General features: G+C 36.9%; 1 protein-coding gene across 2 annotated transcripts in view; it reads left to right on the forward strand.

The window, feature by feature from the left end:
* The window catches only part of tbkbp1 (TBK1 binding protein 1), a 51445-nt gene extending 34901 nt beyond the window's left edge, over window positions 1-16544 (forward strand). For both annotated transcript variants that reach the window (XM_051915106.1, XM_051915104.1), the window contains 5 exons: window positions 2166-2365; window positions 3617-3678; window positions 7442-7557; window positions 10903-11696; window positions 14169-16544. In XM_051915106.1, coding sequence (XP_051771066.1) covers window positions 2166-2365; window positions 3617-3678; window positions 7442-7557; window positions 10903-11696; window positions 14169-14300 — 1304 coding nt within the window. In that variant the 3' untranslated portion in view covers window positions 14301-16544. The remainder of the gene's footprint in view (window positions 1-2165; window positions 2366-3616; window positions 3679-7441; window positions 7558-10902; window positions 11697-14168) is intronic.
* The last annotated feature ends 354 nt before the right edge of the window (window positions 16545-16898 follow it).

Here is a 16898-nt window from a genome sequence, read left to right on the forward strand (position 1 = left end):
ATATTGTGTATTGGGGTCTTTGAAGTGTCCTTTTTCATTATATATGCTTCACAATTTATGTCCAGTTTTCAATCTAGCCTAATTTTGTTTTTTCAAAGAGCCCCTCTCCTATGAAGGACTTCAAACAGGCCAAGCATCAGTCCTCTTGTCCTTTTGGTCCTCTTTGTTTTTTCCCCTGATGGCAGTGTAGTGTTGCATCTCTCTCCTTTTACCTCATTCCCCTCTTCCTTTCTCTCTTTCCTTTCACTTTTTTTTTTTTTTTTTGCTCAGGAAAGACTCTCACCACAAAGAGACTATGTAACTAAATGGAAAGCTTATTTTCGAGAAGAAGGTCATACCTTTCCCCTGTGACCCCTTTCAGGGATCTAAAACATTTCAGTCAAACTCAAAGGCACTCAACAGCAGTCAAATAAACCCAGAGAACTCAAGCAAATTATGTATTTATGTAAATAACGCAACAGAGATGTCCTGTAACCCTGTAAGAAAATAATACAAGAATGATGTCAATTTTGTCTGCATTCATGAATACAAATATTACATGCAAATATGGAGAAAAAAAAAGAAAGAATAAAAATCCATTTTACTGTGGTTTTGGTGTGAGATGTAGGCGTGCAGGGGTGTGTGTTTTCTGCTTGCTTATTGCTGAACTGTCACAATAGCTGCTGGCTCAAGGACTGCTTTTCTATGAGCTGCTGAATCACAGTGCCCACGCCGGGGGTGAGGAGCAGGACGCTCTGACAGGAAATAGTTCAGTCTTGTATTCTCCATCTTCAAGGTTTCAGAGCTACATGGAGTAAAGGACGTGTGTAAGGGGACTTTAGGTTGGATTTCTGCCCTGTTAACAATGTTGGCCCTAGGGTGGCAACCAAACCTCCTGTCCAGATATTTGTAAGTTGACATCTGTTTCCATTGGCTGATGGAGGAGAGAATTTCCCATTACATAGCGTAGAGAAGCACAAAAGGTATATTTGTTAGTCTTGCTTAAACCTGTTTTGAGTGACAGATGAGGTCAGAGATAGATCTGTTGCTTCAAAGACATGCTGTCGGACAATTTGTCTGCAACATCCCATGTTCTGAGGATGTTTCTTTTGAGGAATACCAGCAATACATCGATATTCATGAAACATTATACTTCACATTTTTCTGTGATTTATTTAACCCTACCTGAGTGCAAACTCTACTTAAATTTTGAAAAGATTGGTGGTTATATTCAGCCTTTGATGTTCCATGTATTTTTTTTTTTTAAACTTAATTCTTTAATAACTTAAAATTTGAAAATCTCACATTGGGTGGGACGTGTTTTGAGGCCCAAAAAAAGTATCCATCCATCATAAAAAATAATCCATTCAGCTCCAGGGAGTTAATAAAAGCCTTCTGAAGCGAAGCGATGGTTTTTTGTAAGAAAAATATCCCATTTTTAAAACTTTATAAAGTAAAATAACTAGCTTCCGGCAGACGGTCGTACGCATCGATTTGCGTCAGAAGAGTAACCCCTGACCCGACGCATGACGCAATGACGAACACGGAAGCGCAGAGGACAGAGCAAAACAAAACACTGGTCACAAGTAGAAGTCTAAACCTAGAACTTTTAAAGAGAAATGTCGGAGGATTTCAATATAAGAGAAGAGGAGCTTGAGTTTGCTGCCCAGCCATATTTGTTTAAACTGCTAAGCCTACACTACTCCTACATCCTACATCATACATCACTTCAGGGGTTATGCATTTGGCGCAAGTCGACTTGCGCAGTATGTGTACAGTTGTCTGGCGGAAGCTACTTATTTAAGTTTTAAATATGGATATTTTTCTTACAAATCCCATCGCTTCACTTCAGAAGGCCTTTATTAACCCCCTGGAGCCATATAGATTATAATTATGATGGATGGATGCATTTATTTTGGGCTTCAAAACATCTCCCCCATTCACTACCATTATAATGCTTTGAAGAGCCAGGACATTTTTAAATATATCTCCAATTGTGTTCGTCTGAAAAAAGATATATCATATACACCTAGGATGGCTTGAGGGTGAGTAAATCATGGGATAACTTTCCCCTTAAAGGCTACATATTCTGCTGTTCTTGCAGTAAAAGGCACATGACGGGTGTTGATTTTTATTCACTGATGCAATACTTGGCTTATCTAATCATAATAATTGTCCATCCATAGTGCTAGACTGCCCCATGACCCTACAGAGCTCCCGAAGTCTGGACACCCTCTCTGACCTCAAATTACAGCGCCTGGAGGCGGAGCTAGAGGGGGCACGGCATGAGGCTCAGGGGGCGTGTCAGAGGGAGGAGGAGCTAAAAGCAGAATGTGAGAGATTACGGGAAGAGCTGAGAGAACTGCAAAGCAACCAGAGACAGAGGGTCAGTGACATGCACATGCTTAAAGACTGACGTAAGAACTACACAATGTCAAAATTGAGTTTTGACCAAAATCACAGTCTTAGATAAAAAGGTTCAACAGGGTTCTATATAGAACTTTATAGGGTTCTTGACTCAATTTTAAATAACCTTTTATGCCAAAAAAGGTTCTAAATAAAGAGAAATGTCTTAAATGATTGCATTAAATAATTGTTTAACAGGTTATTTAAATTTTTTTCTAGTGATACAGTATGTTTACAAGCTGCTTAATTTATAAAAATTTCATTAAAATTAAAAATTAATTAAAATCAAATAAATTTATTAGAACTTAATCCATAAAAGGATCCCATAATGGAAATGCCTAATAGGTTCTGTATATGAAGTGCCGGTAACACTTTACAATAAGGTTCATTAGTTAACATTAGTTAACATGAACTAATAATGAACTGCACAGCAGCATTTATTAATCTTTGTTCATGTTAATTTCAACATTTACTAATATATTATTAAAATCTTGTTAACATTAGTTAATGCACTGTGAACTAACATGAACAAACAATGAACAACTGTGTTTTCATTAACTAACGTTAACAAAGATGAGTAAATACAGTAACAAATGTATTGCTCATGGTTAGTTCATGTTAGTTAATACATTAACTAATGTTTAACTAATGAACCTTATTGTAAAGTGTTACCAAAGTGCCTGACAGAACCCTTTAAGGTTCTATATAGAGCCTTTTTTTTTCTAAGAGAAGCAAGTCTCTTTGACTGATCTGTGCTGTAACAGGCAGATTTCTTTGGAAGAAATTAATACTTTTATTTATCAAAGATGCATTACATTGCACAAAAATATTAATCAGCAAAAGTGTTTTGTTTTTTTTAAACATAACAAGAAGAAATGTTCCTTGAGCACCAAATCAGCATATTAGAATGATTTCTGAAGGATTATGTGACACTGAAAACTGGAGTAATGATACTGAAAATTCAGCTTTGCCATCACAGCAATAAATTACATTTTAAAATCAGAAATGTAATTTAAATTGTAATAATTATGTCACAATATAACTGCTTTAACTGAATTTATGATCAAATAAATGCAGCCTTGGTGAGTATAAGAGACTTTTCAAAACCATTTTTAAGAAATCTTACCCACCCCAAACTTTTAAAGATGAATTTCACATTCACATATAGTTCAGATTGCACATAGGTAATATACAGGAAGTATGAAGCCTGATATGACTCTCTTTTGCACAGGAGGTGAGCTCCACATGTGGACAGTGTGATGTGGAGTGGATAAAGAAAGTTGGAGATGAACAGTAAGTGTTTTCTTCCTTGATTAAAAGATCACAGCTGTGCATATTAACATTAAAGTTACTGCTTTTGTAAATGTATTTCATTAGATTTTGCTGCTCTATTATTTGCTGCAATTGCATGGCTAGTTTCCTTTAAATGTGTGTGGACCAGTAGAGGGCAATATAGCTATTGGCAAGCCTCCAGATCACTTTCACAATCACACAGATATGGTCTAACTGATGCTGAAAAGAATACAGGTGAACTGAAAGTAACCTGTGTTTAAGTGAAATGGGGAATCTTGGAAAGGAAGGTCACAGTAATGCCTACGTCTCTTTGCACCTCACAGTTTCACACTCTACTCCCCCTCTCTGTTTGAACTGATGGTTCTTGTAAAAGTCGTGATTTAACAGAAAACGGCCAAAATCTTGCAGTTACTCAGACATTCTTATGCTGGTAGTTTTTGATGTTTTGTGTTGTTTTCTGATGGTGGGGTTTATTGGGGGAAAAAAAGCTAGATTTGTTTTCATTTTCTTAGCCACCAATTCTAAAAGAGATGCAAATAAGATCTGCAGTTTAAAGAAATTCCACAATGTTCTGGTAAATTTAAATGAAATCGGCATCCCTTATTTTTTCTTATGTGTGTGTGTTATATGTTTTATTCTTAAAAAAGAATATATATATGTGTATGTATACACACATATATATATACATATATATATGTGTGTGTGTGTGTATATATATATATATGTATGTATGTATATATGTGTATGTGTGGGCGGGTGTGTGTCGAAGATAGCTGGCAATTAGCTTGTATTTGCTGACTTTCTTTGAGATGTTTCATTTGATATCAGGTAGTTCCTTATTTACCCGAAGATACTGATGGATAAATGGAATGGTTGAGATGGATGTTTTGCCATTATTTTTAATAATGCTCTTTGGGGTAAGGTCCTTATTTGTTCCTGATTACATAGTATTTATTATCTGCAGTGTGGGCTGTGCTGATTAAGTTATTTGGCTGCTTTATATTGAAGTTTTGCTGAAAAATAGAAGATAAATACATATAGCTGACATTTGTTAGCGTAAAGAAGATGAATATTATAGATACTAGTTTCAGAGCAAAGGTCAGACATCGCTCAAGCAGCCCACATACCCATCCCTCCCACACTAGATCATCATCATCAATATTCACAAAAAAGCACACAAATATATATACACACACACATACATCCTCCCACTCATCCTTTTTTTTCTTTTCATTTTGTTCTTTTTGTACTTAATAGTACTGCAGCTGCTCAACAAAAGCACTTTTTCATACTTCAAGGGTTGTGATTTTACCTTTACATATATTACATCTATTATATCATATATGGAAGGATGGAAGGATGGATAGATAGATTTTCAGTTCACATTCCAAGAGGGGATGCTTTCATTGCATTAAATAATCAGGCAGCTTCATAAGATTCATACTGTAGATTTTGCATGCGTGTGTGTGTGTGTGTGTTTGTGTTTGTGTGTGTGTGTGTGTGTTTGTGTGTGTGTGTGTGTGTGTGTGTGTGTGTGTGTGTGTGTGTGTGTGTGTGTGTGTGTGTGTGTGTGTGTGTGTGTGTGTGTGTGTGTGTGAGCAAGCGAGCGCACACGTGTGGAGGTGAGAAAAAAAGTGTTGCACATCATCTAAATCTGCTGTAAATACCTCTTTGATAGATAGTGTCTATCAAATGAGGATGACACTTGGAGAGTTGAGTTGTTGCTCAAGCGTCTGTAATGATGGAAGAGAAAGGCAACTCATTACTGCTAAGTACCATGGCTGTTGAGCCTGACTGGATGCTCAGGAGCCCAGAGGGCCAAATGAAGGACACAATTAGCAGAACGGTAAGAATATCCAATGCTATGGCTCAATGGCCAGCAACAGAGGAAAACTTTGCAGATCACTGGTGGTGTGAGTTGGTTAAAACCGACTGGCCTGTGGTTTCTTTTGATCTGTGGTCTATGAATACGAATTAAAGCAAATACTTTTCCTATACTGAGGTCAGTTTGTTATTTGGTATTATGTAGTCTCAATATAAACAGATACAAGGCATGATTATGCAACTCTGCTGCTGGATCTCTCTTATTCAGATATCTTTGGGCCATATGGCAATTTGCGTGTGAGTGTGTGTGTGTGTGGGACTGAGAAGGAGGCAGAGAGCTTTAGTCCTCCACTAACCGAAAGAGAAAATTGACTAGATGTGAACTTGCACCAGACCGCTTTGGTGGCAGCTGACACATTAGACTCATCTTATTAAAATGCAGTGAACTTCATCATTGGTTTTGGCCCCTTCTTGCGTGTTTGACCCTCTTCATACTTTTTAATTTTTTTATTTTTAGTCATTATTGTCATTTGCAATTAATTAAAATATGCAGTAAAGTGACATAACATAGTCAAAGTGGTAGTTGACCTTCAAATTTGCAGTGAAGATTAGATTAGCTTTTTTATTTTTTTTTATCATTATAAATATGAAAAATGGCACTCAAAATGGAGTTGACTTGAAAAGTACAAATTAATTCAACAGCATGATGGTTACATGTACCATATACTTCTCTGTGGTTCTCAAATTCATGCGAATGTAAGCAGGTTTAAAAAAGTGAGTGGTCGCACGTGCCCTCTGAAGTGTTAAACTGAAATGTCTCCCTGACATATCTGACACCATCTCCAAAATGATGAGTCTTTTTATAATAAAGCTCCAGAGGTTTTTGTGAATTTGGTTTGCGCCAAATCAGATAAAGTGCATCTGATGACAAAGTTTCTGTTTCCTTGCATCAAAGTTAGCTGGCATGCTTTACCATAAAACTTACTTTTTGATGATTATCACAAATGTATCACTCATCTGTGTTGGGCTTATTGAGTATTTGAATCAGTTATCTTTTGAGTAAACATGATAATCTCAATACAGTATCTGATCAAATTTTTGTTAAATGAGTATCAGTTTATCAGCAGGTAATGTATTTGGCCAGTCATTACTGCAAAATAAAACACCTTGATTTATTTTATTCTATCTGATTATTAATAATGACAGACTGATTGCTTAATACATGAGTATTTATCATATAAATGAATAAATAATTGGACAATCAATATTGAATATGAGTTAAAGTTAGTTTTTAATGTGTGAAGGAATAGACCGCAGAGTAATACGAGGGACTAGCACGGTTATGTAGGAAATCAGTTGCCAATTTATGACTGTGACTTTTTAGAAATTTGGTTGTCATGGTGAGTGACTGCAGAGTCAGATGATTTGAAACTACACTGTTTTCTGTTTTCACTGTTTTTCTCAGTCATGCGTTATGTTCTTGCTGGTGGAGCAACACATATCGCAGTTAAAAAGTGTTACCAACTGTCATAAACATAATTGTTAACCATTGTTATGTGCTGAAGCATGTCATCTTATTATGCTTTTATATATCATACAGCTAAGTGCTGAGGAAATAGTGCTTATATATTTTTATTGTCATTTTCAGTTATACAGTAATGTGCGGTTTAGATCCAGTGCATTTCCATCTCAGCTGGTTAGCAGGCGGTAATAGCATGATGTTAATTGCACTCGGTAAATAATGTTTAGTTTTGTAAATTTACCGTGTGAGTCTAATTTACATAGCAAGAATATGGCAGTGATGACGACAGTGACTTTTAAATACTCATTGTGCAATACAGTTTGAAGGGCATTTAGAAACTGGTTGAACTTGATTCAAGGGTGGTTATAATACTAAAACTCTTTCTTTTCTTATCTCTTTCTCCTGTTCTCTCTACAGAGTCAATCTGGCTTTGGCCTATACTGAGCTAACAGAGGAGTTGGGCAAGTTACAGGCTCTGACCTCAAAACAGACCGAGATATTGCGGAAAGCCTCACAGGAGCCTGCGAGCCCAGGTGCGAGGACAAGGATCGCCGTATGGCATCCATTTTATACATTCATTCAGAGACATATGTGACCCGTGCTGGCAAAATGAGTCGCAATGAGCACATTTTCAAAAATGAGTTATTATTTTCACAATCTCTATTAAAAAAACCTTCAAAATGATGTATGTTTTGTTGGAATCCGACAAAAAAAATGTTTAAAAAAAGTCGATAGAGTCAGCAAAGTCAATTTTGGGAAAATCGAGTTAAAGTTTCTGAAGGTTCCAAAACAAAATCCCTGTTAATAACACCTAATTTGGCACACACCTCATCAAAACCAACTATAGGAAAATATATATATTCAACTTTTTTTCAATATTTTACTTCAATATTTTAAAGTACTGTAAATCTGTGTATATGTGTATATCAAGATCGCGACGTCTTTGTGCGCAGGCTTCGGATCTGTCAGTCAGCACGAGTAAGATCGATTTGTTTACATTAGCATGACTTTGTAAATCACATTTCATTGGTTCAGACTCATGCCATCAAAAATTCGCTATGAATATTTACAAAGTTGGAATGCTGCACTTTACAACGATACCAAAGTTGTGCTGAAGGAAGCGGAAGTCTTTGAGACGTGTGCAGAGAAAAACTGCATTTTTCATGGTCAAAGGAAAGGTACTCCTCTCAGAAAACATACAAATAAAGATATTTTTAGATGTTTAATTGCTATTAGAAGCATTTGGATCACTAGACGAGGGCTTAATGAACTAATTTTTGTGAAAACCTGAAATTCGACCAAAATCGACATTTTTGACTTGTTTTGCCTGTAGCTTGTAATTAGCCTGTGCACGTTCTGACTCATTTTGCCAGCATGGGTCACATATAGATTTGAACAACTATAATTATATTTTACACAGTTCTATATTCTATACAGCCAACATTACATAGACAACTTTTAATTACAGTTTTGGCTATCTTATGTACAGTAGAAAGATGTCAGTGACTTTCAAAATGTGGCAGTGTCACAGGATGCCATCAGTAAAGTAGTTTACAGAGTCTGCTGTAGAATTAATTAACTGGCTTGATGGGGTGCAAGATCCAAAAATTGATAAAGCCCATTTAAATGGCTGCAAAGCGGAAATCACTCATTTAATTTCTCTAAATTGTATCCCAATATATTCCCGTTTGTGGCACCCATGCACTCAATTAATTCTTTTGGGGTGATTTGAAACATCGACTGCCAACCTAACCTTACTGATGCACAAACGTTTTGCCATGTAGTGTTAAGAAGACCTGATTTAGCTAATAATTATATTTTCATACTTTAATGAACCTCTTTTTTAATTGAACCAATTTGTGAAACTCATCAAAATTCAACACAGTGGGTGCTTTTTATAGCACTTCATGCTTGTTTGCTCTCGCTGTATTCCACAAGGAATATTTTTGCTGACGTTTTGATCGCCTCTTACGTTGAGTGTCTTCTTTAAAGTCTGAGAACATAAACAACTCCCCTCTTATCTTTTTAGCACCTCTGCACTCAACCACAAAAACCCATTTGATATAGGAAACCAGACCAAAAAGCAGAAGCGGATAGAGGGGGAAAAAAACCCTAGTGATTCATAGATAGACTGATTTCTCTAAATAGCTGATTGCAATCTCACGATTGCAGGAAGTTCAGTATATGCACGTTAGACTTCTTATTGAGAGGCAGATGCATCTTCTGTACAAGATCTTGTATGCCTGCCTTGTATGCTAGTCAGAAATTTGTGTACAAGTAGCCTACCACAGGTGCTAGGGGTAAATGCACAGGAAAACAATATGAAAATATCTCAAAGAGGAAATGTGAGGGGAAAGAGGAAGTCATTAGAGACGTCTATCTGTCCATTAGAGACTGTGTTCTTTACACTGCCTTTCAAGATATTCTTCCGGTAATAAAAGGAACCGTGCCACCTTTCGTTTAACCAAATATTCCAACAATTTATATTTATGAATATAACCATATAATTTTAACAGAAACTTCATGTAATTTCCCATATTTTAGTGAGTTGTTATAGAAAGTGCGTAATCACAATGTGACTTGCGCATTCTGACTAGTTTATGTTGTGTATATAAATCTGATTAATCTCATATGTGTAGGATGTATTTAGTTAACACACTAAAAAAGCGATTCTTTTACTCATCAGCTCGTGCATGTAGGTCAATCCTTGACGTCATTGACTATGACTGAATTATTTGAAATTGTCAAATACTTTCTATACTTTTATTGTTCAAAAAACAGTGCATATTTTCGTATTAGTAATAGTATATAGTAGGGGTGTTACAATATATCGTATCACAATATATTGTGATACAAAAGATGCAACAATATGTATCGTGGATAGTGACAATATCTATTGTGTATAGTTCATGCAAAATGAAAATGACTGTGTAAGGGGAAAGTATTAGTGTCAGTATTACACTAAACTACTACATTAAACTACTATATATAATGTTGAATATAATGTATTCTGGCCTACATTATAATAATTGCCTACATTTTTTAAAATATATCTAGTCAGTGACACAGTGCAAGCATATTCTTCTAAAATAATTCTGTTTTTTCAGCTTCAGAATCATGAATATTTTTACTCTGGTGTCACCATTGTCCTGTACATTGGGTTACCAGCACCAAGCCTATGCATTTCCACCCCCAATATAGTATCAAATTTAGCATTTTAATCAACAGTACATTTTTGTCAACCTTTTACCATATGTTTTGGAGTATCGCAATAATATCGTATCGTGAGTTCAGTATCGTGATATGTATCGAATTGTGACATGAGGGTATCGTTACACCCCTAGTATATAGCAATAGTATGCTTTAATTGGAATTGCTTAAATATCGTCATGTTGCACATTTTTGGTCTCGTCTTCATTATTTTTGATATTGGCGATGAAATGGAAGTAACAACAGATCTTTTTCTTATTTATTTTGACATGCATCTAAGTGTAATGTATTATCAAAAAAGAAGAAATGTAGGATGGTGACTTCTATTTATCAGTTGTTGATTGGGCGTCACACTCCAAAATGGAGGTAGATGAATATAGGATTAGATACGTAAGTCTTGTCTTTTGACCAGAAGAAGAACGAGTTATATTTTCATTAAAGATTATTATGAGGTAAAAAAAAAAAAAAAAGTAAAATGAAATGGATTTAGAAAATAGTTGGGTGAAATTTCATTTCATGCTGACTTTTAGGAGCATTTTCATCAGTAATTTTGTTAACAAGATTAACACTCATCTCAAGCATTTATCCAACATATGTTTAAACATGTCATGTCTTACTGTTTATATTTAATCTATAGAGCTTTTTTCACTTTTGTGTTCATCTTCTAGTTCAGCGCCACTCTCCTGTCCCTCACCAGAGGCATTCGCCTGTTCCGCAGCGGCATTCCCCTATCCAACAGCGTCATTCCCCCATTCAACAGCGTCACTCCCCTGTGCCCCAGCGGCGCTCCCCTATCCTGCAGCGTCTCTCTCCGGACATGCACCGTCGCTCACCTCTGCCTGAGCTCAGCGACGGCCCCGCATCCTATTCTTGCAGGCCCACTTCCCACCACCTGAGGGCCAGTTTCCAGGGAAGACGCAGTTACTCTGAAGTAGCCGATCCGTCGGCTTATCAACGGCCACCACGGTTCACTCTGGACCCGGTGTCCACCCTGCCGAAACCTCGACCTTATGTTGACAGCTACCACAAGCAGCAGCAGCAACAGCAGCAGCAACAACAACAACAACAGCAACATGGAGGAAGCCAGCACATGTTAGTTCAAAGACAAGGCTCTCAATCCGGGGTTGGAGGCGATGGGGGATTGGCTGAATCTCCACGGCTGTCCAGGGAGCTGTCCTTCCACCACTCGGATGTGTCCCACTTGCATTTCGAGCCTCAGCCCAGCCCGGCACCTCTGCATTCTTCCCCACAGCCTCCGCAGTCGTCAGAGGATGAGGAGGAGTGGTCCTGCCCTCATCCCATCAGTCCACCGCGAACACTGGGGGTGTCGAGCCCCTCATCGAGCAGCAGAGGCCCCGCCTCTTGTTCAGCTTTCCCCATTCCTTCCCGTCCCAACACCCTAAGCTGCCACCCACCTGGATACCTGCATGCAGAGCACGCCCAGTCGTGGCCATCCATCAACGTGAGTAGTAAATCAGTGGCCAGAATAACCAACCCAGGGTCATTGGAAAAACGTGCCTGTGGCAACATTTCTGCAAAATGATATTACATTGCTTCTTGCACATTTCGTGACGCATTGCAAGTGCAATTATGTACCAGGTGAGCTACCGAGCAAGTTTACTATGTCAAAAAAGCCAGACACATGGAGCTGCTTATGTGATGCAAACATTAAAATGTATCAATTTACAAACCATGCAAAGTGTTTTGAGGTCATAACACATTATTGTGCAAAGTACAACGTAAAATGAATTGATATTAATTGATAATCTGCCCCTGTAATCATAATCTGTGTGAAAAGGAATAAAAGTTGTTGGTGTTTTACTGCCACTACTGCATGCATAGGTACGGTTTTGGGGTTTAGGTAGAGGCACATTTTTCCAATGAGCCTATGTTGAGAACATCATAAAGGTGAAGTGTGTAATTTCTGCACCATTTGCATAACCAAACAGAATTACAAATTTGTGTTTTCAGAATGGATTCCTGCAGCATTTCAGAATTCAGAATTCTTTGGCTTGATAAAGCCATGTCTTAAAATTTAAAAACTTTTCGAGTTTGAAATGTCACTTAAATTTGTTTTCTAATTTACATATACTTTAAAAATTGATTTCCCAGAATGCCATTGTTTGTCAACTTTCTGTAATTCAGGAAAAACCTCCAGTTTCCAATTCAACTTCATGTTGGGTGTGGCCAGTTACATTTAAATTAGCACTTAAGATGTATCACTTTCTGGCTGCTTTAATAAACACTGAAATGTCTTGAAAGTTCCACAGAAAGACATTTGCTGCTGCCCAATTCACCAATTTATACTATGCCCTAAAAGTATGTACTGTTTTTGTGAAGAAAAACTACATACTTTTAAATGTGTAGCAGAAGAGTATGCAAGCTTTGGGCTCTGGGCCATTGAATTCTTAGAAAATAATTCACACCCGAGGTGGTAATGTGGCCACGACGCGAAGCGAGTGTGTATTATTTTCTAAGAATTCAATGGCCCAGAGTCAATTATTCTGCTTGTACTACGGTTACTGCACCTCAAGACACTGTTTCGATGGTGTATTTCAAGACATTTGTCAGGTTTTTGTCCTTAAAACACTCCTGTGTGTCGGACTAATTTCTTACGCATCTCATCCCAAGCCTCTGTTGCTAATTCCAAAACGTCATTTCAGAACTACAAAGGCTTGATAGCAGAAAAATACCATTGATACCGTTATTAACGCAGAGAGAGAGAGAAAGAGAGAGAGAGAATGAACATATGTGAATTAGCCTACCTGAGTGTCTGTGCCTCTCTCGCGGCAGCATTGTCTCTACTAATAGCGAAACGAAACTATAAGTTTATCTACCTCAAGAATTGCACAATTATTACCTCGCTGGTGAGTCATTTTACTGATCAATTTGTCAGAGCAGAGCAGTACGTGTGTACGTTTGAAAGAGAAAGAGAGAGAGAGAGAGAGAGAGAGAGAGTATGCACTTTCAGGACACAATAAAACATATTTTGTGGCAAAAACCATGACAGTAGTTTGTCGTTTTCATCCTATAGTTTACTATATTTATTTGCTTGGTCGGTGTCATTGTGGGTTTTGTGTCTTTTGCTGTTGTAGGCTGTAAGTACCTTTTGAAATAACTGAAATCATTTGGCGAAGTGATATGGAACTGTAACGCAGTCAAGACCTGCCTAGAACTACTTCAGCCGTGCGTTTCCCTGAAAATAATTGCACACCTTAGAACATTGATCAACCAATCAGATTCGAGCATTCAACAGCCCCGTAGTAAAATTAGTCATAATTGCATCTTTAACAGACAGCTCTGTCGCTTAGTTATGCGCAACCTGTAACCGTTTAAACTGCCCTGTCAATCATCTTGTCACAATTAAATTTTATTTCCTACCATTTCGGAGAGAAATGTAGTCGCACATTGATCTGCCAGTCATGGGTCTTTCATGCGGAGAACACTCCTCATGTTTGCATAATGATGCATTTTAAAGTTAATGACCAAACTCATCATTATAAAAGTTAACAATGCTGTTGCAGAGGAAATATAATGTGTATTACATTGAATAAATATATTTTTATTGGGTTAGGTACTGATTATTAATCACTCAAATCCCTTTATCTGAAACCGCTCTGCTTAACGATCGGTCTCACAAATCTGCCATGTTTGTAGTTCTTAACACTTTTTATTCGTGTTTGTAGTTCTAATCGAATCCTTGTCCAACGCGTAATGGGTTGTGGGCAATCTTAGCCACTAGAGTGGATTCTAAGCAGACCATCCAGGTATCTTTGGAATACTCATTTCAACACTACTATTTGGGACACACTATATATATTTATATAAGATATTTTAACATTGAATGAAATACACATTTCACCTTTATTGTATCAGTTTCATTGGTGGATTTTAAACATTATGGCTGTCAAACATATCACTGTGCCCTTTGCAGCTGTGGATGGAGACCGAGGAGGAGGGTGACGTCAGGAGCTGCCCGTTGTGCCAGCTAATCTTCCCTGTTGGTTACCCTGATGATGCCTTGATCAAGCACATTGACTCGCACCTGGAGAACAGCAAGATCTGACACCCACAGCCACACCATGACCTTCCGTTGTTCCGCAGTTACATTCATTTTTTGCTCCCGGTATTTTTAGCTGGGTGCCTTCAGACAGAATGTAGGCGATGCACCTGTGGCCAGCCTCACAATTTAAGTGAAACGGATATCAATGATAAACTACACAGCTCAGATATGGTGTGAAAGGCTCATATCTCTATATCTCACTTCTTTTTAACACTACTTTCTTGAAATTGGTAACTTTCTATTTTGAACATTGTCAGAAATTACATAAACAAAACCAAACTTACTCTACAAAAGAAACATATTGCAATATTAAGGCTCTCATTTAAGCTTTTAGCTACTGTTCCCATGATTATTTTCATTATTTACCCTTCGACGTGGGAAGATACAGGATGAATATGAGGGAATATTAGACACATGGCCAATGGCTGCATCATTTGAATTTCAGCACTTTATATAAGCACTTAATATCCAGTTTACCTTTACCAATATTACTAACACTAAGGCAAAAAAGTAACACCTTATAGATATAATTTATTTTTTAATACTCCAGGGTTTTGCCCTTATATATATCTTAGTTTGGCAGGACTTCCCTTTAACAAAACAGGATTATTTGTAATTATCTGTAAATTCACAATCACATCTATTTTGTTTGTCTTCCGGGGTGTTTGGCTGTACAAAAAAAGGAAGATTTTTTTTCTTCCCTATAAAGACATTCTTAAAGAATTTCCTCTTATAATATACAAAATGATTGCAGCTCTGGGCAAACAGATATAGCCAACCACTGACAAAACACCAGTTACTGTTGTTTCTCAAGACAGTAACACTGTGATTTCTGTAGGATGGTTTTTGATCTTTTTGATGTAAATTACTTCAGAAAAATTGCTTTGACAAAATAATATATTCTTCTGATCACATCACAGAGCGCGATCAGTTTTATCAGTTTTTTTTTTTTATGTACTGTAAATGTTTACCTGTATTTAAAGCCAATTATGTGTATTAACCTGTAAATTCAGCTATATAATATAAATATGCATTTTGCAAGCTCCGATAAGAGCAAATGGATTGCTGAAGATTAAAAGAAAAACATTGGAACTGCTAATTAAAGATTTGTATTGTTGTAATCCAAACAATAAAGCCACCCAGTTGAATTAGGTTAACTATCTTACTATCCCCTATTCTTCCAGATGTACCATATGTTTAAAAGTCTTCTTTCTTGCTACTTTCCCTGATTCTGCAGACTTTGTGAAATTGAGGGCACTGGATATGCTACTAACCCAAATACAGAGGAACTAAAATGGGAAAGTGGCACAAAGAAGTCATCGCTGGTGCACATGTGCGAAATTACAAAGCCAAATATAGCGAAGAGCAAAATGAGAAGCTGTACGCTGTCTGTCAAATAACTGGGTGGAGGAGGTTTCATCCAATTGATCGTCTAATTTTATGTGGTAACCCTTAATATTCTGGAAAATACCCTCACGGTTGTTGTAAATATTAATCGTTTATGATGTCACCATTAAATATTCCATGAAAGACTAACAAACAGGTGTGGATAAACTGAAATACCATCAATACAACCAAAGACACAGCTTGTTTTTTCATTTCTTTTCACATGATAACCACTTCACCATTTCAGCATATTATGTTGAAATATGGTGCAAAACTGGAACATGTGGAAAAACATTTTTAATGGGTTGTGTGCAGATGTGGAAAGTCACAGCTAAAGACAATCCATTTCTGCATAATCACACACAAGTTTCCATATATAGCTTGTCTTGCACCCTTGTCGCCGAACATGCAGAGTAGAACAAAGTTAAACTTCAGCCACTATTCACAAAGATTCGCTCAGGAGTTATTTAAAGAGCTATTGCTGTTTCCTTGTTCCTCAAGACAGTGTTTTTCTCATGCAAAGGCAAATTAGCCAACTGAATGCTTTTCTGGATGCGCAAAGTATATGGTCTCTCTTTTGCCCTGTAGTTTGGTGTGTGACTTTTTTGTGATATTCTTAAATAACTCAGGGGATAAAACTTTGTGAATATGGCTCCTTGACCATACAGGACTAACCTCCACAGGGACAATGTGACAACTCGCCAAATCTATTAAAGAGCTAAGAGGACAATAATGGGGTAGAGATATTTTGTCATAGCAACAAGATACTGTAAAGAAAGAAAGAAAAAAAAAGAACATTGAAAATGAATGCATATTGTGTCAAAAATTCTTCTGTAAATAATAAACTGGAACATGCACTGATTGAGTGTCATTTTTTGTTTGTTTTTTAAATAGGATCACAGCGCAATATTTAATGTACAGTACATCATAATCATGCTTTCAAATGATCTATCCTCATAACACAATATTGTGAATATCATAACACATTGGAGTATTCATTTTCTGTAATGTATGGAGCACACAATTTAGTAGAAATGTTTGTTGAAAAATGTGCTTATGCTTTTAAAAAAATAGTTTATTGCATATTTTGTTTATGCAATGACATTAAAACATATATATATATATGTGTGTGTGTGTGTGTGTGTGTGTGTATATATATATATATATATTGGTTCTTCGGCGATACTTTGGGGTGGTTGAGGTGTATATAGCACC

Source organism: Ctenopharyngodon idella, chromosome 12, assembly GCF_019924925.1.
Source record: "Ctenopharyngodon idella isolate HZGC_01 chromosome 12, HZGC01, whole genome shotgun sequence".
NCBI lineage: Eukaryota > Metazoa > Chordata > Actinopteri > Cypriniformes > Xenocyprididae > Ctenopharyngodon > Ctenopharyngodon idella.